Source organism: Giraffa tippelskirchi, chromosome 12 (genome assembly GCF_054371585.1).
Source record: "Giraffa tippelskirchi isolate mGirTip1 chromosome 12, T2T-mGirTip1v1.2.pri, whole genome shotgun sequence".
In the NCBI taxonomy this organism is placed as follows: domain Eukaryota; kingdom Metazoa; phylum Chordata; class Mammalia; order Artiodactyla; family Giraffidae; genus Giraffa; species Giraffa tippelskirchi.
In genome coordinates this window covers 13,075,331-13,101,010 of record NC_137286.1, presented here as the reverse complement: position 1 = coordinate 13,101,010, position 25,680 = coordinate 13,075,331, and the positions used below count along the sequence as shown (strand labels likewise).

The 25,680-nt window shown below is 34.4% G+C and overlaps 1 protein-coding gene across 6 annotated transcripts in view; it reads right to left on the bottom strand.

Annotated features, from left to right (window-relative positions):
* Window positions 1–1,889: 1,889 nt before the first annotated feature.
* TC2N (tandem C2 domains, nuclear) overlaps window positions 1,890–25,680 on the bottom strand; it is a 41,737-nt gene continuing 17,946 nt past the window's right edge. For all 6 annotated transcript variants that reach the window (XM_081548260.1, XM_081548258.1, XM_081548262.1 and 3 more), the window contains 9 exons: window positions 24,189–24,356; window positions 22,786–22,877; window positions 21,635–21,710; window positions 20,763–20,863; window positions 20,256–20,372; window positions 16,745–16,936; window positions 9,439–9,553; window positions 7,014–7,213; window positions 1,890–4,499 (listed from right to left, as the gene is read on the bottom strand). In XM_081548260.1, coding sequence (XP_081404386.1) covers window positions 4,389–4,499; window positions 7,014–7,213; window positions 9,439–9,553; window positions 16,745–16,936; window positions 20,256–20,372; window positions 20,763–20,863; window positions 21,635–21,710; window positions 22,786–22,877; window positions 24,189–24,356 — 1,172 coding nt within the window. In that variant the 3' untranslated portion in view covers window positions 1,890–4,388. The remainder of the gene's footprint in view (window positions 4,500–7,013; window positions 7,214–9,438; window positions 9,554–16,744; window positions 16,937–20,255; window positions 20,373–20,762; window positions 20,864–21,634; window positions 21,711–22,785; window positions 22,878–24,188; window positions 24,357–25,680) is intronic.

Genomic DNA, 25,680 nt, shown 5'->3' with positions numbered 1-25,680 from the left:
ATTTATTTTTGAACAATAATTACTACTAATGCACTAAAAGAACACTAGTAGGTACCTGCCATAGTTAATTTTATGTGTCAGCTTGACTGGCCAGGGTGCCCAGATTAAATATCATTTCTGAGTGTGTCTGTGAGGGTATTTCTGTGTGTGTCTGTGAGAGTATTTCTGGATGAGATTAGTACTTGTATCAGTGTGGGTGGGCATATTTTAATCTCACTGTTTGAACTGTTCTTATCTCATTTTCTCTTGACTTCAGACTGGGATTTATACTATTGGTTCCTCTGGTTCTCAAGCCTTTGGACTCAGACTGAATTAGACCATTGGTTTTCCTGGGTCTCCAGCTTGGGGCAGATTGTGGGATTTCTCAGTTTCCATAAACATACATGAATTCTTCATAATTAAAAGAAAATTTGTATCTCCCTCCCTTCTTATCTATCTCCTACTGATTCCATTTCTCTGGAACCCTAATACAGCTGACTCTTGAACAACACAGGTTTGAACTGCACAAGTCCACTTATATGTGGATTTTTTTCAGTAAGTACATGAGGCGGGCAAGCTCTGCCCCAGGCCAGTGGGTGGGCTCAGAGTTTACCAGTCCACTGAGGCTGGGCTTGAGTCATCTGAGCATGGACCTTGCTGAGATGCACAACCTCTCATCACAATATTTTGCACCTTTTCTGGACACAATGCCAAGGTAGGCAGAGATGTGGCCAGGTTCTAAATGAAGACAGCATCTCTTAACTCCTGTATCCACTGTCCATATCCAAACTGATACTCCACCAAATTTTTAAAAAGATAAACGTTGTTCAGTTTCTTTAGACTAAATTTGAGATGAAGAATTCTCTCCCCTTGGAGTTGACACTGCTGTGGTTTTCCTGAACCTAAGTCCCAGTTTTGATATTTACTAACTAGATAACTGGGCTTCCCAGGTGGTGCTAGTGGTAAAGAACCCACCTGCTAATGCAGGAGATAAAAGAGACCAGGTTCGATCCCTGGGTCAGGAAGATCCCCTGGAGGAGGGCATGGCAACCCACTCCAGTATTCTTGCCCGGAGAATCCCAAGGACGCAGAAGCCTGGAGGACTATAGTCCTTAGGGTCACAAAGAGTCGGACACAACTGAAGCGACTCAACACACATGCACAGTATAACATAATGCAAGGTTAGTTGAACCTGTGAATTCAGAACCACAGAGGGACAAATGTAAAGTTATACTCAGATTTTCAACTGCATTGGGATACCCTTAATCCCTGTGTTGTTAAAGGGTCAACTGTAAACATTCTCACAACTAATGTAAATACAGACTTTTATCTGGAACTTCCCTCAATACAACCTACCAAATACCAAAAGTAAATATATATTTTTGAAATATCCATTACTGCCATAATATAAAAAGTTGATACTGTAAATTTCTGAAATCCTTCATAAACAAACCATTATTTGATTAAACAAACACTGGAAATTTTTGTTGGGAAATATAGTTTTTGTACATTAGTATCAGAGAAATTCACATAACTGTATTCAAACAAAAGATCAATTTAGGTTATTTTCAGACTATGACTACATAACTTACGTTTAAAATCCCACTGGTTCCCTCTGAATTGATATACTTCAGTGGTAAGTTCTCTAGTTCTGCTAAAAAAAAATCATAGAAAACCAAACAAAAGCCAAACAGTGAAGTTATGTTTTGATACGGACTGCAGCTATTTAATTGTATTAATCTGAAGACTTATAAATAAATACACTGTTAGAGATTAGCACTGTGCAAGCTGTTAGCTATCAATGTGAACCCTACCTGCTTTTCTCTGGTTGCCCAGCATCATTTTAGTTCTCTCTCATTTATAAGTGGGTAAAGGTAAAAAAAATGCCAAGTAAGTACAAAGAGAAGTGATTTTTTGCATAGTATTTAATTTTTTATTACCAGTTTCTAATGTTTTTTCTCATGAGTAGCTATTAATAGAACAGTGTGTTTCTTTTTCTATTTCCAGGTAAAGCTTCAAGGAAACAGCAAGAACATCTCCTATTCAGTACTACTTCATTTGAATAAGGCTTAAGTAAACACTAATTAAAATATTTGGGATCTTAGTTGTGTCAAACACTTCTCTAACTGAAGTCCTTAAAATAAAAAGATTTTCTTCTAATTTTTTTATTTACCTAGGATTCTAAGACACACAAAAAACCAAGAACTTATATCTTCCCTTCAAATTATATACTACACACATATTAAAAATATTGAAAATTAAATAAAATAATTAGAAGTTACATTAAAGACTACCTGTAATAAATTTAGAAATTGAAAGCATTACTAGAACAGAATAAATTGCTAAAATAAAATTTTAGATTTTTTTTAAAACAATAAAGTCTGTTACTTATCTAAAAGACAATGATATATTTACTTCTTTCTTAACTATTCAAATGGTTGTATTTGCAGAGAATTTTTAGGGCAGTGACACTACTCTGCATGAAATTAGAGTGGTGGATACATGTCATTTGTGTATTTGTCAAACTCATAGAATGTACAACATAAAGAGTGATCCCTAATATAAACTATGGACTTTGAGTGATGATATGTCAATGAAGGTTCAGTGATTTTAACAAATATACCATTATAGTGCAAGGTGTTGATAGCAAGGAAAGCTGTGTAAATGTGGGGATAGAGGGTATATGAGAACTCTCTGTACCTTCCTCTCAATTTTGCTGTGAACCTAAAACTGATCTAAAATATAAAGTCTATTTTTTAAAAATTGTTTGAAATGACTGCCATCTGTCTCAAAGACTCAAAATACCTCCACTCAAGGTGATTTCTCTTGAAAGTCTATATGAGTACTCACCAATATGCCATTTTTCACAAATCTAAAAAAAAAATTATTTCAGAGAGTACCTGTCAACACCTCCAATAAACCATAGCTCTAGAAGCAGAAGCAAAGGGAATGTCAACTATGCATGTTTTGTAGCTTGAGGAGGTGGTACTCAGGAAAAGGGGAATTAGTATTTATTCAGGAAATCTTAACTAATGCTGGGAAAGATTGAAGGTGGGAGGAGAAGGGGACGACAGAGGATGAGATGGTTGGATGGCATCACCAACTCAATGGACATGAGTTTGGGTAGACTCCAGGAGTTGGTGATGGACAGGGAGGCCTGGCGTGCTGCAGTCCACGGGGTCGCAAAGAGTCGAACACGACTGAGCGACTGAACTGAACTGAATGAGATACAGATACACAGAACAAGAATCAGAATAAAAAGGGCATGCTTAAGTTACAGCAAAGTATACTTCTGACCTAAAATATCACTATTTATCTCTTGGCATGTGTGGGACAAGGTAAGAGAGAAAAAAAAATGGAAGATGAATCACTTAGACTACCCATTAGCAAAAGTAAAGTCATATTTTCCAAGATCAGGAATGGTGTTACTGATTTCTCCAAATGACTGTGTTTTTTTGATCACAGCTTGTCTGACCAACTAAACTGAAATTATCCCTACATATTGAGTTGTAGTAAGTACTGGAGAAAAATTGGAACAGAAAGTATGTATTTGCTATATAATGTTATCATGTATGGTCAGTTTTAAAACTTAGGAAAATATTCTAATGTTGTGGATTATAGAACAAGTAATTTATATTTAAAAAACTAAAAACAAATAAGTGATTATCATAAAATATTGAATTTGTTATTTAAGCTTATTTAATTATCCTAATTAGGATGGGCGATATGGATGATAACCTTACAGAAAAATGTGTGTATGCTGAATTTCCAATTAAACTTCAACCTTCTGGTGTTTTCATTTATTCCATTCTTGCCAAAATGTAGTTTTCTATATCTGAGATTTCTTAGAGATAAATAGCTTATAAAGTGGCAATGTGACAACTTAGGGTAAATAATGGTAAGCATAGGCCACAAACTTTCCCCAAATAAGAAGAGTTGAAGTGATTCAATTCATTTTTGCTTTCTGAGAGAAAATATGTAGCAAGGAGTTAAAACAGTAGAGTTAATATATAATCAATAATGACTAGCACTGAAACAGTGGCAGTCTTCTGTATGTCCACTTGTAACAACAACTTGATATACTGGATTTTTAATATCTATGTAAAGCTTTAAAATACTCATAACCATTATATAGCAGTAACTATCTATGACTGATATTCCTACTGACTTTATAATTTATTTAGTTGCCCTACTGTCTAAAACATTTCCTTTACTTTGGATATCTGATATAATTCATCCCATTTTTTACCAAGCGTAATTTTCTATTAGACCAATTATATTACTATAATATGGCCTCTGTAAAGAAATTAACAAATGTAATGATTTGTCTCTTTAAATTGGTAGCAAATTAAAGTCATAAGTCTTCGAAAAGAATGTCAAGTTCATCACCAAATTAATGTGTGGCGTCTTCAAGATGGATTTAATTTGTGCCACTTAATAACAACCTTTTCTGGATTTGTGACTGTCTCTTTCCATTGGCTCACTGCTTCAATGTTATTACTGTCTTCACTTATCCAAATCTGTAAAGGAATAGTACAGTTATTTAACTTAACACAATAATGGTAACTGAGTTCATACAACTGATTACTCTCACTAATGAAAGACAATTGGAAGTTTGGGTTACCTATTTTTGACTAAACATATTTCCATTTTTCCAAAAGTTTGTCTCTTTGAAACTTAAATTTTAAAACACTTAACCTAGAAACTGAAGACTATTTTATATGACTTAATTCAATTTAAAAATTCACTGTGACATATTACAGAATCATTTCCTCCAAAACAGTTTTTAGTATCCTTTCTTAGGCAATTAACCTAGAAGCTCAACTTAAGACTGATCCCAACCACTTAAAAACATTTTTGTAAATACTAATTGAGACTAATTATAATTTAAACTGATTGGTGTGTGCTAAGTCACTTCAGTTGTATCCAACTCTTTGCAATCCTATGGATTGTAGCCCACCAGGCTCTTGTGTCCATGGGATTCTCCAGGCAAGAACACTGGAGTGGGTTGTCACGCCCTTCTCCAGGGAATCTTCCTGACCCAGAGACTGAACCCGCATCTCTGACATCTCCTGCATTGGCAGGCAGTTTCTTCACCACTAGTGCCACCTGGGAGGTTGCAAATTGATTGGTAAGGAATGTGTATTTTAAGTACCTTTATATTAGATAAAACTGTAATTTTAATTGAAATCTAATAAATCTAATCTAAATGAAATCATTCTTGATCCATAGTAAAACCTTTCAATGAACCTATCATTTATGTAACTTTAGATAACATATGTGAATGAACTTGGGAAAACTGTAAAGCATTATGGAAATATAAGTTATCACATTATATGTTATGTATCATGGAGGCAAGGTGAACAAGGAAACAAACTTGAATTCTCAACTCAGCTATAGCACTAACAAAAGATGTTACTTTGGAGTTAACTTCTTTGAAACTCAGTTTCTAATTCTTTTAAATAAATAATTTGGAGCAGGTCACTTCAAAAGGTTTGTTTTTCAAACTTTTCTCTTTTAATTTCTTGGTCTGAAGAACTTTCCTTCAAATAAAATCATATAAAGAATCCAAATATATAAAACAGATAGCAGGAAAGTGCTTTGGCTGATAGACGAGTGGGAGATCTTGATTCCACATGTGGCTACCTGACCAGGGTGGCTCCCTGAGGCTCCCAGAGGAGCCAGAGGGAACAGACAACCAACAGGAACCTTTCCAGAGTTATTCTTAACTACAGTCTCAACTGAGATAGTGGAATCACCAAAAACATTATTCTGAAAATTGTCAGGTAAATCTCCTTTTCCATTCATACGTGGTAGTTGAGACTTAATGATAGAGAAAAATTTATAAATTCAAATTTGACTTTGAAAAGTATGCTAGTTATACTAATTCTTGAGTTCAAACTCTTTTCCAAATAAGAATAAATGAAGAACAACAAAAATGTAATATTTTTCACAAACATTTTAGGTAGAATATATGAAGCCAGTTAATATCAATCTTTGAAAATTCACATATAATTTGAAGATTCATGTAAAGTGCTAATAACATCTTGCTGTCAAATAGAAGCTTTTAAAACTAATAATACAGATTTTGGAATTTAAATGTGAGTCAAACAATTCTAATTAAGATAAAAAATAATATACAGCTAATATAATGTACCCAATAAGAGTAAAGAAAGAACTACAAAAGGAAACAAGTTCCCTAGGATTGGCAAGTAAGCAAGTGTTATGCAGTTTTATAAAAATTACTAAGAATTTTAAAATAGGTTAATCCAGATAACAATATTGACTAAATAATATCACAACCACTGTTAAGATCAATGTTTTCTAGGAATTCAGATTTACCACAATGGAGCTGCTGCTAAGTCACTTCAGTCATGTCCGACTCTGTGCGACCCCATAGACGGCAGCCCAGCAGGCTCCGCCGTCCCTAGGATTCTCCAGGCAAGAATACTGGAGTGGGTTGCCATTTCCTTCTCCAGTGCATGAAAGGGAAAAGTGAAAGTGAAGTCGCTCAGTCGTGTCCGACTCTTCGCGACCCCGTGGACTGTAGCCTACCAGGCTCCTCCGTCCATGGGATTTTCCAGGCAAGAGTACTAATAGCATACAAACATTAAAATGAACATGACACAATAAAGCAAGCCTTAAGAAATCTGATTCAAATACTTAAGAGTTTCCTCTTTCACAAGGAATGGATTAAGAAGAGTATTGAAAAATTGATCTTTCCTACCATTTTTAAAGTTGAAAATCTCAGGAAAAAAACCTCATTGTAAAAATCCTGGTTGCTCAGAAATTAGAACTATTTTTGTATGAAAGCTGAAAGAAAGTCTGACAAGATTTGATTTTTGCAGTAAGTTTTTTTTCCTGCAAACTTTTTTACAGCAAATTTTTTTTTGAGTTTTGCATTAGAATTTAACTTTTGATGAAGAATTTCACTCTATTCAGCCTCAGTTTTATCTTGTATTCCCTTTGTTAACCAATTGTTTAAATGCTACAAAAGTGCAAGGAAAGAATATGAGATAAAACTGCCTACTAACCTGTCCCACAAAGTGTCTTCTTCCGACAGAGCTTCGACTATAAAGCTTAATGAGAAAAATAATTTCTTTTTCACTCTGTATAAGTGGAAAAATCATAGTCTCTCCCCACTTTACTCTTCCATTGGAGGCCTTCAGTAAGCGTGTCTTCTTCTTATAAATCAACTCTCCCGAGCTAAACATTGCCACTTTCACAAAAAAACCTAAAGAATAAGAAATTTTGATAAGTAAAATTTTAAATGTCATAGAGATATAATCCATATATTTGTCATAAAATAACAATAAGTACTTTTAAAGATCTGATGAGTTACTGCCATAAGAGAAAACTTCTCTAGTAAACTTTACAATTACTATTGTAATTTACAAATAACTACTGTCACTTTAAATGAATCTAATCTTCCTCTACTGCCATTAAAGACTGGAATTGTAGGCATAAATAACAATCAGCAGTAAAAGAGTACACACTGAAAAGGATTATACAAAAAAGAAATGCCAATTCTTTGAAGAGCTAAAGGAATTTATTTCACCAACTTACATAAGTAAAATTATTTGCTTGAGACTCCAGAAGTTAAACACCTGCCCACTAGAGAAAATCTATTCTTTAAGTAAATTTGAGATGTAGAGCCTCCAGTAATGGTAAAACAGCTTATACAAACTAACCTCTCATAGACGATAATTATAAACTGGGGAAAATATTAAAAACAATTGTTCAAGACACTAAACACAGACCAGAAACAGAAAGAAACTAGAGGGGTGTCACGTCTTAAAAGATGGGAAGCACACTAAGTAAAATTTGGGTTTATTCAGCGTTCACCTAAGCCTGCCCCCCAATCTGACACACAGTGCTTAACAGCTCAAGCAGAAAGTGCAGTCTGACTAATTTGAGAAGTGATGGTATAGAGATGGGGCTGCCAGACAACAAGAAAGTGAAGAGTTTCCAGAAAGGAGGCAGCCACAAAGTGAGAACTGAGGCTGATCAACATTTATAAAAAGGAGATCACTGGTAATCCTGATTACCATTAGCCATTTTGATTAAAGGAAGACACATGTTAATGTAATAAACTTCATTGTTTTTTCCTTGTTTCCTAGACTTAACCTTATACAGTCCTGGTAATTTAACTTATTCTTTTAATGCCAAGTTGGACTTTACTTATTATTTTATGATTTTTCCATCTACCTACATAAATAATGGTAGTCTATAGCTATTTTTTGTGTATGCTATCCTTTCTGTTTTGATATCAAGAATATGCTAACCTCATAAACCTTTTTCCATCTTTTTTTCATGCTGTGGAACAGCTCATATAGAAAAGGAATTATATGTTCCTTGAAAGTTTAGTAGAATCTGCCAGTAAAATCATCTTGGCCTCTGCTTTCGTTACAGGCAGTTCTTTAACTGCTTTTACATGGTTACAATATTGTTCTATTCAGATTCTTCCCTCTTCTTGAGTGAATTCTAACATTTTTTTTCTTAGAAAATCATTTATTTTATATAGCTATTCAAATGAACTGGTATCATTATAAATGGTGTTGTCTTATTTTTGAATCTCTTATGAATTTGAAATTATATCCTCTTCCTTGTTCATGTTTTCTTTTATTTTTTGCTTGATCCAGCCTTCTACAGATTTGTCTATTTTAATATTCTTTCCAAAAGAACAATCTTTTGGTTTCGTTAACTTTGTGGGGTTTTTGTTGTCTACATATTTATCAACGCCAACTTTAGCTTTAATTTCTATTCCTACCTTCCTTTGTGTTTGCTGTTGTTTTCCTAGTTTATTGAATTGTGCTCAATTGTATTAACTTTCAATCTTTGTAGTTACAGTGGACATCATTGCTTCTGCCTACCTCCAGATATTTTCTTTTCTTCTAGTAGGAATAAGGAACACTTCTACCCCCACTCTTAGCCCTTTAGGTAGGACTGACCTCAAACCTCCCACTCTAGGAGCACCCGTGTGAACCAGGGCTAGACAACCAAAACATCAGAACCTCTGAATATACTCAAAGGCACAAGGTGAAAGTGTTCTAAGGTTTGTGTCTTTTCAAGATTTGAGTTAGTTTTTTAAAATTAAGTTTCAAGTTAGCAGAGTATCCAAAAAAGGGCATAGACCTAGAGAGAGGATATATCATCTAGGCTGATGAAACATATCTGACAGTCCTCTGGATACTCAACCTATATTAACTAATGAGATAAATAAAGAATAGCATCAAATGCAAGAAGGTCACAATTGGATAAGAATCAAGAGAGCAGTGGGTTAACATAATGGCTAAAATTTGAAATCCAATAAAGTAATTTTAAGTTGAAAGGTAAGTATGTAAGTTAAATAATGAAAGTAACTAAGATTATAATCTTCACTGTAAGAAATGTAGGAAAAATCTATCTGTTACAAATATTTTCTGAAGATTTCACTTTAAATCACTTTGACATACTTACTCAAAGTTAGGGGTGTTGATGAACTTGGAAGGTACTGTGCCTCAAGAATTTGTAACTGAATTCTGCTATTCACTGCCTGAAAACAAGTCCCCAGTTCAAGTTCTGCGTGGCAAACCTGCATATTAAAAAAGTGTTACTTGGTAATTAAGAATAAAGTTTGGGGATGTTTCAAAAATTCAAAAACAAAGAGCTAAGGCTAGACATTCCCAGGTGGTGCTAGTGGTAAAGAATCTGCCTGCCAATCTAGAGATGCGGGTTCAATCCCTGGGTTGGAAGATCCCCTGGAGAAAGGGATGGCAACCCACCCCAGTATTCTTGACTGGAGAATCCCCTGGGTAGAGGAGCCTGGCAGGCTATAGTCCAAAGGGTCACACAGAGTTGGACATGACTGAAATGACTCAGCAAGCACACATGCTCTTTACTGTCATACAAAGCTAAGTGTTAAAAGAGAATGCTAAATGTCATGCAGTCTGTCAATATAAAGTACTTACTGACTTTCATAAATTCTTATAATGTAAGTTATACTCACATATATACTGAACCTTCAAAATCAGGGAGACCAAAGACATGCAAATTTAAAAAAAATTAAATTCCTAAGCAGTTTAAGTAGAAAATATGTCAGAGAAATAAACACAAGAGCACATTTTCAAAAGATTTAAATGTAGTCATTTGAAAAATCTTTTCAAATGACTGAAATATGATAATATGATATGAATATATGAAATATGATAAAAATGTTATATATGACATGCATCAGTTTTTCCAGTTGTAGAAATCAGAGGTAGTGCTACCAAAATCAGAAGACAAAGGATTACTACAATGAACAGATTTGTGGATTAAAAGTTGAATTACTATGCTAAATGGAAGTAAGCCGATGACAAAAATTGGCAAGAAGGAAGCTAGTGAAAGTGATGAGGCAGTAAATAATAAGGAAAAGGTCAAAGAAAATCTGAGGCAAACAATAAAATGAAAGAAATTTAGAAAGGAGGAGAAGCTAAAATGTGCTCTTCAGTATTTCTGACTAAGAGCAGAAGAAAGTGAGTAATCTGCCTTACACAAGCGAACCTATTTACGTGGATTCCAGGGTGCTTGGAGTAAAAAATAAAAGAAACATAAAGTCAGCCAACACAAAAACATTACTGTTCACAGGTTGAAAAGAGTAAATATAAGATTAAAGAAAGAACATAATGTTAACAGATCTCACGAGGGTCAGTATGGATAAACACAAAAGTCTTGGCTAGTGTTAATCCCAAGAAAGCTACAGAACAGCTGACTGATACTTCATCAAGCGGTTTATATTTGATAATTACCCAGTATTCTCCAGTAATTGACACATGGATCAGTTAAAAAAGAACCTTTTTATGTACATGCCATTGACTGAATCTTGGATTCTAAACATGATATTCTGTAACGGTCAAAATGGCCAAAATTGCTCTTGCCTTAAGCCTTCCTCAGCAATCAATGCAAAGAAACAGAGGAAAACAACAGATTGGGAAAGACTAGAGATCTCTTCAAGAAAATTAGAGATACCAAGGGAACATTTCATGCAAAGATAGGCTCAATAAAGGACAGAAATGGTATGGACCTAACAGAAGCAGAATATATTAAGAAGAGGTGGCAAGAATACACAGAAGAACTGTACAAAAAAGATCTTCACAACCCAGATAATCACGATGGTGTGATCACTCACCTAGAGCCAGACATCCTGGAATGTGAAGTCAAGTGGGCCTTTGAAAGCATCACTACGAACAAAGCTAGTGGAGGTGATGGAATTCCAGTTGAGCTATTTCAAATCCTGAAAGATGATGCTGTGAAAGTGCTGCACTCGATATGCCAGCAAATTTGGAAAACTCAGCAGTGGCCACAGGACTGGAAAGGTCAGTTTTCGTTCCAATCCCAAAGCAAGGCAATGCCAAAGAATGCTCAAACTACTGCACAATTGCACTCATCTCACAAGCTAGTAAAGTAATGCTCAAAATTCTCCAAGCCAGGCTTCAGCAATACGTGAACCATGAACTTCCAGATGTTAAAGCTGGTTTTCAAAAAGTCGGAGGAACCAGAGATCAAATTGCCAATATCCACTGGATCATCGAAAAAGCAAGAGAGTTCCAGAAAAACACCTATTTCTGTTTTATTGACTATGCCAAAGCCTTTGACTGTGTGGATCACAATAAACTGTGGAAAATTCTGAAAGAGATGGGAATACCAGACCATCTGACCTGTCTCTTGAGAAACCTGTATGCAGGTCAGGAAGCAACAGTTAGAACTGGACATGGAACAACAGACTGGTTCCAAATAGGAAAAGGAGTACGTCAACGCTGTCTATTGTCACCCTGCTTATTTAACTTATATGCAGAGTACATCATGAGAAACGCTGGGCTGGAAGAAACACAAGCTGGAATCAAGATTGCCGGGAGAAATATCAATAACCTCAGATATGCAGATGACACCACCCTTATGGCAGAAAGTGAAGAAGAACTAAAGAGCCTCTTGATGAAAGTGAAAGAGGAGAGTGGAAAAAGTTGGCTTAAAGCTCAACATTCAGAAAACTAAGATCATGGCATCTGGTCCCATCACTTCATGGAAAATAGATGGGGAAACAGTGGAAACAGTGTCAGACTTTATTTTTTTGGGCTCCAAAATCACTGCACATGGTGATTGCAGCCATGAAATTAAAAGACGCTTACTCCTTGGAAGGAAGGTTATGGCCAACCTAGATAGCATATTTCAGAGAAGGCAATGGCACCCCACTCCAGTACTCTTGCCTGGAAAATCCCATGGACGGAGGAGCCTGGTAGGCTGCAGTCCATGGGGTCGCGAAGAGTCGGACACGACTGAGGACTTCACTTTCACTTTTCCCTTTCATGCACTGGAGAAGGAAATGGCAACCCACTCCAGTATTCTTGCCTGGAGAATCCTAGGGACGGCGGAGCCTGGTGGGCTGCCGTCTATGGGGTCGCACAGAGTCGGACACGACTGAAGCGACTTAGCAGCAGCAGCAGATAGCATATTTAAAAGCAGAGACATTACTTTGCCAACAAAAGTCCGTCTAGTCAAGGCTATGGTTTTTCCAGTGGTCATGTATGGATGTGAGAGTTGGACGGTGAAGAAAGCTGAGCGCCGAAGAATTGATGCTTTTGAACTGTGGTGTTGGAGAAGACTCTTGAGAGTCCCTTGGACTGCAAGCAGATCCAATCAATCCATCCTAAAGGAGATCAATCCTGGGTGTTCATTGGAAGAACTGATGTTGAAGCTGAAACTCCAATACTTTGGCCACCTCATGGGAAGAGTTGACTTATTGGAAAAGACCCTAATGCTGGGTAGGATTGGAGGCAGGAGGAGAAGGGGACGACAGAGGATGAGATGGTTGGATGGCATCACTGACTCGATGGACATGGGTTTGGGTGGACTCCGGGAGTTGGTGATGGACAGGGAGGCCTGGCATGCTGCAATTTATGGGGTCGCAAAGAGTCGGACATGACTGAGCGACTGAACTGAACTGAACTAAGAAATCAAAAGATACAAAGTGAATCACTTAAAAGTTTAAAATCAACTGTTGAGGTCACTCCTTCTTGAAAAATCTAAAATGATGATAAAAGTTATCTATTTGGCAATAATTGCTGAATTCTAATAAATAAAAGTGAATGCACTGCTTTTGCTTTTAATAAGAATAAGAATGGATTAATCTTTTTAGGTGGACTAATTCAGTAGTCATATATAAAATACCTTTGCTGATTAAAAGAACAATTGCTAAAAAAAAAAAAAAAAAGAACAAATGCTGCCGTCCATTTAAAAGTCATTTATTGTTTACAAAACAGAAAGGAAACCAGGATAAGATTTTTTTCATTCATTTTTTCATTATGGTTTTGTACCCTTAATATAACAGATGAAAATACTGAAAGATGGCAAAACTTCTCTTAGAGTTACACACTGGTAGAATTCATTCTCACAAAACAGAGCAGCATTCAGCAGTGGGTTTACCATTTCTTACTTACCAGGTTATTTCACAAATTCAATTTATACTCTAAGATATTAATTCAGATCATGAAAAATGTGGTTTTCAACCTCACAATAACCAAAAACTTAAAATTCTAAGTTAGTCAGGTATCAATTAGTTAAGTATATATTAAAAGTATTTCTAATGATCTCCATTCCTGAATAATGTATCATTTTTTTAAAGAAAAAAAAAATCTTTTTTGTCTTTCATGGAATGACTGTTGAAAGTGTAATTCAGCATAATTAGAGAAATCCCTTATCTGGTGATTTTTGAGACTATCTTCTTAGGGGGACAATACAGTGTTGATGAAAGATATTTTCATATATTGAGGTATATAGGGAAGTCATTCTGGTGTATATATGAATTGACTTGACTTTTATACTGATTAAAATAGCCCATTTGTGGCCTATCAAGTATACATTGTATATCTGCTTTAATTATTAAAGCAAAGGGTGTACTGATCACAAGTAAAGAACAGTCATGTTAAAAATAAAGATTAAATGCTTCCTTTCCTAGGACACCACTGCTGTTCCTCCTTCAATGATAAAACTCCCTTCCCAGGAGCCAAGACCATACTGACACTGTGCACATGCTCCTTTTTTTTTTTCAAACCCTGAAGGAATGTATCCCTGATTTGTTTGACATTCTGTATTCTGATAAGATGTTAAAACAGTGCTGAAAACCATGCTTCTCCTGAGCAATTCCTCAGTTATCTGAGAGGCTGTCTTCCATGCTACAGTCCTCAGTTTGGTTCAAATAACACTCGTTTCTATCACAGACTATTTATTGATTTTTTTCATCAATGTGGTAAAATTAAGACAGCTGGCTCTGGAATCAGAATGCCTCCGTTCAAATCCTTATTCCCCAACAAAAAGCTATATAAACTCAGGTAAATGCTTCAAGGTCTTGGTCTCCACAATAGGGGTAACAAGAGCAGCAAGATCATTAAGTTTGTTGTGAGCATTAAATCACTTAGAACTGAGTTAGTTGTATGTGAAGTTTCTTCAAACGTCAGATATTAAATAATTCTTCAGGGAAACCTTGTCTCTTGCACACCATTCAACACAGAAATTTGAGTTGTCAACTATTTGTTAAAGTCAAAAGCTCTGTGGTGAAGAAAATTAATAGCTCTACATGGAAGTTCTATTGTTCATGATGTCACTGTGAAGGACAGATATGTAAGTGTATCTTTTTCAATGTCACAATTAGAATATCAATTTTGTTCTTCAACACAGGAAACAAAGCATATTATTCTTGCTTTTAGTCAATATGAACAGTAATATAAATTCACTGTTCCAAGATAGCCCGAAAGCCATTGCTTCAAGCCATCAATCTTGGCATCCCTAGCACATGGCATACAAAATGTTTATAAAAGATCTCTGATATGCAAAATGTAATTGTAGAAACTGTGCCATAATCATTCATTCCGATTCTCCAAGGCAGATTCAGACTATAATGTCTCAATTCCCCAGAAAATACATTTGCTGAGTTATCTTCTGATATACTCTACTAGTCTTTAAAGGCTTAATCCATCAATTATCCATTTAAATAGTAATATGTGCCTTCTGTAAAACATGGTTGCAGATTATTGTCTACTAATCTAGTTAAGTGATAAACTCCTGTCACAGTTACAAAACAAATTTGCTATACTTTAACAGAAAACAGTAATCTAATTTAGCATGCTTTCACTCATCATTTATTCTTTCCTATCAACCTACATACAAATATTCAATGCCAAGAATATAAAAGTCCCTTACTAAGGGCACAGTAAAATATGAAGAAAAAAGATGTAAGCTCAGATCTTATTTTCTTTTTAAAACAGTAACTTAAATAATTCTGAAAGTGAAGTGAAAGTTGCTCAGTCATGTCCAACTCTTTGCAACCCCATAACTCTACAGTCCACAGAATTCTCCAGGCCAGAATACTGGAGTGGGTAGCCTATCCCTTCTCCAGGGGATCTTCCCAACCCAGGAATCAAACCGGGGTGTCCTGCATTGCAGGTGGATTCTTTACCAACTGAGCTATTGGGGAAGCCTAAGTTATAGTAAATGCTATAAAGAAAACAGATTTGGTATGAAAACAGAAAATAAAAGATCAGAAATAACAAGATTTTTCAACTCTTCTTGATTACAGTACTCTTTCATTCTTTATTTTTAATCCCTAATTTCACTTCAATTCAGTGGTTCTTAAGCAAACTTACACATGAGAACCACCTGAGTAATTTGAAAATTACAAATGCCTCTGGCTCACTCTTCCCCAAATTTTGATTTAACGGTTTAAGTGTAGGCATGTTTAACAGCTCCCCATGTAATTCTAGCATGTAGCCAGCTTAAGAACCACTTCAAGTCACCTTAAATATTTTTGAAAACAGGTAAAATATAACTCCTAAGTAAACTTAAAATCACATGTAAGTTTGACTTTAAAAAGGGTTGTGACTGATTTCTATATATGTTATCCTGACACAGAAGCTACATAATTAAATCATTAGGAATTTCTAGAACTTAAAAAGTGTTCAGCTGGTTAACTGAAAGAAGCAACTATTGGGCCTCAAAAATCAATCAGCACCATAGACAATCACGTCCTTTACAAAAAAATACCAGCTGGAAGATCCTCCATTCTACCCAATTTATGGACAGATATAGTACCTACTCATGACTAAAACTTTCCTAATCTCTTTCAAGGCAATCTCTCATTGAGTTTGGAGTTTATAATTTTTTCTTACTTTTCCTATGTTATCAGCTACTTAAAAAAAACCAAAAAATAAACAATTTTTAAAAATTATTCACTTCTAGGGCTATTATGTTGAAGTGCCCTGCTGTGCTTGGTCACTTCAGTCGTGTCCAACTACGCAACCCCATGGACCTCAGCCCACCAGGCTCCTCTGTCCACAGGATTCTCCAGACAAGAATACTGGTGGGTTGCCATGCCCTCCTCCAGTAGATCTTCCTGACCCAGGGATCAAACAAACCTGTGTCTCCTGCATTGCACGTGGATTCTTTACCACTGAGCCACCGGGAAAGCCCATTATTTTGAAGTATGAAACATTAATAAACCAGGTATTAGGAGAAGGTAAGCCTACTGTTACTTTTCAACGGAGAAAGAAAAGCAACTCTGTTAACATTTTATCAATTTCAAAAAAGTTAAATAATGACATAATTATTACTTTTTTACATTTATGTTGTTATTGCTTGAGAGCCTTCCTAATCCTTCAGTATATTCTTGTGCTCAAATTATACTCCAAAAAAAATTCATCCAGTAAATAATTCTAAAAGTGTGAAATACTTTGACATTACATATTACATCACTTACAGAAATTTTTGAAGGTGGTGATATGTCCAGAGAATAATCCATTTCCTGTGTGCTAAGAGTTCTGAGTGACAGTGAGCATTCTCCAATAGTTTTCTTCCTGGGAGTTTGGGTTTGAATCTTAAATACAAGTCTCACAGTTTGTAGACTTTGGAGTTTAATAGCAAATACAAAAGTTTCCATAAATTCAATATTCTAAAAATAAAAATATAAAACATGTAAATAGCATATTTTTAAAAAGGGTCATATGCCAACACAATATAAGTAAAAATAACATTTTATAATCTAGGAAAGGCAAATTTAATATTTTTATAATAACAAAAAATATTTTAAAATGAAAATGAGAATGGCCATGACTTGTTTTTCCAAAATTTATTCTAGATACTATTCATCTTAGTTTCACAAATCCTTCTAATTACTTAGGAATTTAGTCGGTAGTAACACCAAGTTCACCAGAATACAGCTTTTTCCCTTTTTGAAAATGAGGTTGTTCTCCATCTTTGGTTCTGGAGCATCATTCCTGCTGCTCACCACAGATCTTCAACAGTTAACGAGAGTACTTCAAGACTCTCACGCAAGCTCTCTCTGTATGCAAAATCTAACTTGTTCACATTAAGAGACTTGAATTACTTCTTTAAAGGACCTAGTCTGTCCAATGCTCTTCCCATCTAATTTGGGGTTCAGTTTATCTTTACTCTTTCCAAAATGAAAATTGATCTCCTTGACAGAGAAGACAAAGCAAAATATGAGTTTCAAGTTCTACCTTCTCCAATAATCTTCCACTCCAGGCAGCAAATGTTTTCCATGCGCAGACTATTTTCAGATGTTCTTTTTATTTTTTAAAACCTTGCCTTACTGTGAACTAACATCTTCTTGACACTAGACTGTTTTTTGATTGTAAACTTCCTTCTTTTCATCTTTAGTGCATCTTTTTGAAGGGGACTTTTTTTTACCTTTCGATATCTGGGCAACTAACATCAATGTTTTAGATACTGTGCCCAAGTGTTCACTTTTATTACAATCACTTATAACTGTGTACAGAATTGTGTTTCTGAGAGTCTCCCAACCACCTGAGCTATCTTTTTCTTTCAGTCTCAAACCACAGATCACATCAACAACACAGTATACATAAAATGTTTAATTTTTAAATTCATATGCAATGAGCTTATAAATGAAGTAAGTGTGCTGGTTTACATTCTGTCATAATAGAGGACTCCTAAACAACTTGATAAATAATAAATTTTAAAATATTCCATGCAAGTTTTAATATGAGAACATTTCCCCCTAACTTTCCCCAAGTTGGCTTAGTTTCATTTGAAAATCAAAAAGTTTAATTTGGGAAATATTCATCTGTGAGTGTCAGGATTAAAACTAGAGTTAAGATTTATTTCCATCTAGACTTTCTACAAAGTGAAAGCATATTTTCATAAAGTAAGATCCTAATATAACACATAAATTTTGGTTACTGCCTTTTCACTTATTAAGAACATTTTCCTATGTCCTTAAAAACTCTTCCTAAGCATTATTTTTCATGGCTGCCTAATATTCTATCACATGGTATTATGGTTTGAATTGTGTCCCCCTGCTAAAAGTTATCTTGAAGTCCTAACCTTCAGTAACTCAGAATGTGGCCTTATTTGGAAATATGGTCATTGAAAATAAAATTTGTGAAGTTAAGATAAGGTTATAGTGGCTAGGAGGACCCCTAATCCAATATAACAGGCATCCTTGTAAGAAGTCAGCCATGTGAACACATAGAGACACATGGAGATGAAAGTCATGTAGCTAAATGAAAGCCATTGATTAGAGTGAAGCCAAGGAATGACAGGGATTGCTGGTCATCACCACAAGCTAGGAGAGAGGCATGTTAGAGATGGAACAGATTCTCCTTCAGAGAAGCAACCAACATTGCTGGCACGCTGACTTCTGACTTCCTCTAAAACTGTGAGAGAAAAAATATTTGTTGTTCTAAGCTACCTGGTTTGTAACACACCAACCGTAGGAAACTAATATACATGGTATACCATGAGTTTTCTCAATCATTCTCCTATGGCAAACATTTAGATGGAAAAAGTTTCCAGCTTTCAGCCTATGAACAAAACTGCCAGGAATACTTTATATATATTTTGTTCACATCTTAGATTATTTCCATGAAGTGATCCAAGTAGAAACACAATGCTAAAACCTATAAATATTTGAAAGTTTTTTTTCCTTTAAAAAAATTGTTTATTGAGGTACAGTTGATTTACAATGTTGTGTTAGTTTCTGATGTACAGCAAAGTGATTCAGTTATATATACATATATTCTTTTTCATATTCTTTTCCATTATGGTTCATTATAGAATATTGAATATAGTTCCCTATGCTATACAACAAGATGTTCTTGTTTATCTATTTTATATATAGTGTTTGTATCTGTTGTTGTTTAGTTGCTAAGTCGTGTCCAACTCTTTTGCAATCCCATGGACTGTAGCCAGGCTCCTCTGTCCATGGAATTTTCCAGGCAAGAATACTGGAGTGGGTTGCCATTTCCTCCTCCTGGGCATCTTCCCGACCCAGGAATCAAACCTGCCTTTCTTGTGTCTCCTGCATTGGCAGGCAGATTCTTTACCACTGAGCCTGGTAACCCCAAACTCCTAATTTATCCCTCCCCAACCCGCTTTCCCTTTGGTAATCATAAATTTATTTTCTGTCTGTGAGTCTGTTTCTGCTTTGTAAGTAAGTACACTAACATATTTTAGATTCCACATGAGTGATATATGATATTTATCTCTCTGACTTATTTCACTTAGTATAATCTTATTTTAAGGTTTTAATGTATATTGTCAAAATAATTGCCAAAATAATTTTATAAGCTAGAGTGCTCATAAAACTTTCCTTATTTTAATAAGCAAAAAAAGTAAAGAAAGAGAAAGCAATATATAATTTAAATTTGTATATCTATGAATACTAGTGAGTGTAAATTTCTTCATGCTTATTAGTCATCTGAATTACTTTATTTTTAAATGATATATTCTTATAGAAGATAAGTTTCATTTCTATGGAAAAACAGTAATCTTTCAGTCCATATCAGAAGACAGAAATACAGATATATTTAAATTGAAATCTAGAATCTATAAAACAAATTCAGGATCATAAGTCTTCCAGTTATGATCATGGAAAGTATTTAAAAGAAATTAACTACAATCATGCAATTATTTATCAAAGTCAACTGGGATAGGGGGAGAAAGGATGAAAATAAGACACTTACTTTCCTTACATACAAGAAAAGTAAATACTCTCATCAGATATTACTCATAAATATTTTAGTGGTTAAGATTTTCTTTTTAAATGCATCTTATATTGGACAATGAAATATCAAGTATTTCTGAGGCTTAAAATTCTTTAAAAAAGCAAGGCATACATAATTTGTAGTTTCCCCAAAATAAAACATTTTCTTATTCTAATTCTTTACATAGGTTAAAGTGACAAACATGAGGAAAACATAAAAAGATACTGAAACACAAACACTTACATTAGAGCCTTCCTTGACTGAAGATTTGAAATGCACTGGTTTGGGCAATGTTAGTATTCCTTTTACAGAAATAGTAGGAGTATCTCCATACCTAGAGGGCCAACTTAAATCTCTGCACTAAAAAAAAAAATTATAGGTTGAGTTTTACAAAGCTTGACAATACAAATATTTGATACATTTCTTGAGTTAATGACAAATAAAACTATAAAAGTAAACTTTAATCTACTGAGATCTTTTGTTTCATCTCTGTTAAAATAATCTGACAGTTAATGTTCTACACATCATATCAATTTCCCTCTTGAGGAAAACATGTTTTAACCGTATCCAAAGATTTATTTTCTTTAGATTCTTTATTAAGTACTATTTTCTGCAAAATACTATAGAATCCTAAATTCCAAAGAAGATATTGACCCATTCTCCTGAAGATAGCAACAGCAGATGCTTATAATTTACACCCCTAATCATTCAATTTTGTAAGAAAAGTTGGTATTAGCTCTATTAACTTACCTGTAAAACTGTGATCCAGATCTGCTCTACTGAAGAATTATAAAACACTTTCACATTTAATCTCCCCCAGTCTCTTTCATCTCCTGATAGAGTAATTGTGTCTGAATTGCAAATGGACAAAGAAGTTTCAATTACTATGCAATCCTTCCAATCCAACTGAGCTTTGTACTGTGCTCAGTTGCCCAGTCGTGTCCAACTCTTTGGGACCCCCTGGACGGTAGCCCTCCAGGCTCTTCTGTCCATGAGATTTTCCAGCCAAGAATACTGGAATGGGTTGCCATTTCCTCCTCCAGGGGATCTTCCCGACCCAGGGATCGAACCTGCCTCTCTTGCATCTCCTGCACTGGCAGGCAGATTCTTTACCACTGTGCTACCTGGGAAGCCCAATTGAACTTTGATACAATCCAATTTTAAGAGCACAACTGAAAAATGCTATAATTATTTTTTAAAGTTGTCAGTTTATTAAGATAAAAATCATACTTCAATGCCTTTACTGAAGTGCTGGTAGAAGACATACTATAAAAAAATAACTGGCTTAAAAACTAAACCCAATTATAACCCGAAGAATTTAAGTTAAAACTAAGAAAACCTTTCCCAAATAACACTGATATGGTTTTAATACTGTATGCTTCTGGAAATTCCCTCACTAATATACTTTAAAACAAACAAAAGATATTTAATTTTAAAAATGCCTTTATGCCTGAACATTAAAAAATACGTCATCTGATCTGAGTATTCATATGCAGATAACACTGCCAATATGGATAAAATCATCTAAACTTTTCTTAAAATCTTATCATAAATACATTCAAATTACTATTGGGTAGAAATAATTCCCTTAAGAATATAAAGTAGAATGATTTATTCCTTACCCAGGCTTCTGTTACTCCCCTGAGAATTTTTCCTTGAAGAAGAACTACTAGGCACACTGGACAATGAATCATGTCTCTACAAATAAAATTCATTTTTAGTCAGATGTTGCATATCAGATGTTAAGGATTCTGAAACTTATGCCTTAGCACCCACTCTAGTATCAAACTAAGGGCTAACCATTCTGACAGTGTTACTGCTCAGAATTTTCCACTTTTAGACAGGAGAGAGGGAAAAAGTTTTCTCTGTGTGTTAATCAGGAAAATCTTAAATCTCTTACTAGGTTATACATGGCAAAGGCTTTGCTGTTTTTGGTTTGGTTTTGTAATAAAGAAGAAGAGATTACTGTTTATATTTCATACTTGGAAGTACTAATAAAAGTCAGAATATACTAATATTTGGAAGTGCCCTATTACCAAAAAACCTATAAAGCAGTAGTTATCAAAGCATAGTCCCCTGGGCCAGCAGTATCAGCATCACCTGGGAACCTGATAGAAATACAAACTCAGGCCCCAGTGCAGAGCTATTGAATCAAAAATTCTGGTGGTGAGGCCTGGCAATCTGTATTTTAACAAGTTCTTCTAACAATTCTGATGCACATTAAAAACAAACTGGTGCTACAAAGAATTAATTCTGCAAAAAATTAACTCAATTGAGGATAATTAAGAATATATTTCCATTTTAACATATGCATATACATTCACACGGAAAAAGGCCCACAAGTCTGTATTTTCAAAATTCTCAATTCTACTTCAAAAACAGAACACTGTGTTAATATTAATAAAGTTCTATATCTCAACAGAAATACTAATATTTACTAACTAGGTAGTTATATTCAACAAGGAAAGTTAAATCAATAAACATTTTTAAGTATACCATTTTAAATTCCAACTGCCCCAAGACTGCCTCAGTGCATACCATGAAAGAAGTAAAATTCATTTTTTTAAAAAAAGAGAAAAACTACTGTCTTTTAGTATTCAACTGAAAGCTTCCTGAAATAATACACATGGAAAATGCCAAGTGTTTATTCTTTAGATATTAGAATAGAAATGTCTACAAAAGATACATAACATGTTGTTCCTAATGAAACATATCTGAATTTTAGCATGAAAATAAATTATTGCTTATAATTAAATTCACATAAATTATTTACCTGAATGAACCGCTGAGATGAACTTGTAAGATCAAACATAGACTTGCTTAGCCCAGGGGAACTGGGAAGTCTGTTGGTCCTTAGGTCACAAACTACAACGGGACATGAGAAAATTACTTATTTTTATAGTAAAGAAGAAGAAACACGAAGTCTATTTAATTACCATGAACTAAATCTCTATAGGAGAAATAGCATAAATATGTGATGGTTTAGCTGCTAGATCATGTCTGACTCCTGCGACACCATGGATTGTAGCCTGCCAGGCTCCTCTGTCCACAGGATTTCCCAGGCAAGAATACTGGAGTGGATTGCCATTTCCTTCTCCAGGGGATCTTCCCAAGCCAGGGATTGAACCCGAACTCACGTTTCCTGCATGCAGACAGATTCTTTAATGCTGAGCCACCAGGCAAGCATAATATATGCAAATCTACTTAAGAGACAAAGCCTTCCAATGAAGTTAAAAAAGTTGTTTTTCAATTATTTCACTTTTGTTTGAAACAGAAACCAACACAAATCAAACATCACATTTTCACACCACATCAAATATCAACCAGGAAAAATTCATTCTTTTTGTTTATGTCACTTGATTCTTCATCTAGAAGAATAATCTAAGAGGATGTAAGTCATCTGTACTAAAAGCAATTCAACTATTTAATGAGCACTTATTATATTAAAAATATCAATATTGAATTCCATGTACTGTTATATTTCTAGTCTGTATTTCTAGTGTCCTTTCTAAACTATAAGATCCTTGAAGAATGAAACTCTGAATAATAACTGTATAGCCTAGCACAGTGCTGAAATAAATATTTAAATAAATCCTTCTACTTTATTTTCAGTACCTCACCCTGAATTTAGTGGTTGAGACAGCTATATATATATTTTTGAAAAACAGTGAAAATTTTGTGAATTGGATATGTACAAGATAGTCCATAATTGATACAGTCTCAAATATTAAACTAAAAAAGTTTGGTAATCACTTAGGCATTTTCTATTTTTTTTGTTTACATTTCTAATCTCATCATTAGTTTCTAAATTTCTCATTTTCACTGAGTAGAACAGAAAATAAATACAGTTAGTAACTTCTTATTGTAGATATGAATAGTTAGATGTTATATAAAATATGTACAAAATCTAAAAATTTCTTTTAAAATAGGACAAACAAAATGGAACTTAGAACTACCAATATACAGAACTCATTAGTCTTTCAATTTTTACATTGGATATAAACCAGAGAAGTTACGATGTGATTTAATCATATCACTTCTGAAGCCAGCTTTTCTCTTTATTTTTAAATTGTTTTTCATTTGATTAATCATTTCTTCCAGAATCTTAGATTTAATTTGATTTCTACATTTGTTAAAGAGAAAAGACAAAGAGGAAAAACGAAACTTTTTTCATACCCGATCCATACAGTCTTGTTGCCTCAGAACGAGGAGGAAAGCGCCGACTCAAATCAGGTGACACGTGCTGGTACTTATAGAATGGGTTATATACATCATAGCTGGGTCCATGCTGGGCTGAACTGGAAAGTTCTGCCTTTCTATCTCCAAAAGATGCTCTGGCAGATCCTGAAAGCAAGTGTTTCTAAAATTTTAAAACATCCTTTTCTTGGAATTATTAGCTAACAACTGGTGCACCCAAGGCAAAGGGGAAAAAAAACTTACTAACCTATAACAAAAGAATATATATACAATATGTAATTTCACTTATATAAAGGTCAGAAACAGAAAAAAACTAAGCCACAATATTTAGGGATATGTGCTTAGGCGGTAAAAAGTAAAAACAGCAAGAAAGTATGACTGTAACAACTGGAATTTTGATTAGAGTGACTGAAAAGGGGGAAGACGGAAGCTTTTGTTTTGTTGGTAATACTCCCTATTCTTTACTTGAGTGGTGACCATACATTCATTTTACTTTTATATTTTACATACATCTATTTTGCTTTATAATAAATCACAAATCATTTCTGTTTTGTTCCTTTTGTCTACGTATATCTCACAATTTTAAAAAGGTAAAACAATAGACCAAATTCTTTTCATAGTTAAGACTCACATTAGAATTATAGACATAAAATAAAATTCTTAAATGTTTAAATCATCACCATCTTTTAATTATTTTTATCCTATCTAAAATAGAAACCACAGTATAAACAAATATTTTCTGAATTAAGCTGAACAATAAAACAGGTGGCTTCATGTTGAGTTCAGAAAAGAAAAATAACATATTTGGTTTTGAAGTGAGATCTTATCCTCGTACTCTGGTTCAAATAACTATGTGTACAATCCAAGGCCTGTACATAGGCAGAGGGGTGCCAAGAGGGAGGTGTGATCTCAGAGAGCCTTATAAGAAGCCTCTAATCTTATAAGCCAACAGTTAAATCATTCAGCACATAAACACTACTGCAAAAGTCTGTTTATGGTAACAAGAGCAGCGCTGTCAACAGGAGGAGCATAAAGATGACTCTCTACCTTTATATGCTATCCTTAAAAATGAATATTCTTATTTCATTTTTCCTTTATAAGTAAGTCAATAAAGAATTCCAATTTTCCTCTTAAAAAGATATTATATTTAAAGTTTAAGATTAATAACTCTCAATTTACAGAACCACAGTGCTATAGAACTAAATGTAAAGTAGTACAACTGCTTATAAAGCTCAATTAAAAGCTCAATTAAAAATTTCAGGATTTATTCAAATGCATTCTCTTAATGGATAAGTAGACAGACATGTCATAAAGCAAATAGAGTAAAATATTAATAATCAATCTCTGTTATCCAAGCAGTAATCTGCAGTTAAAATCAGATCCAACAGCAAGTACACAATGCAATATAACAAATGTCAAATATTTGAAACATGATATTAGACATTATTGATAGTGGTCCACCCTATCTTCT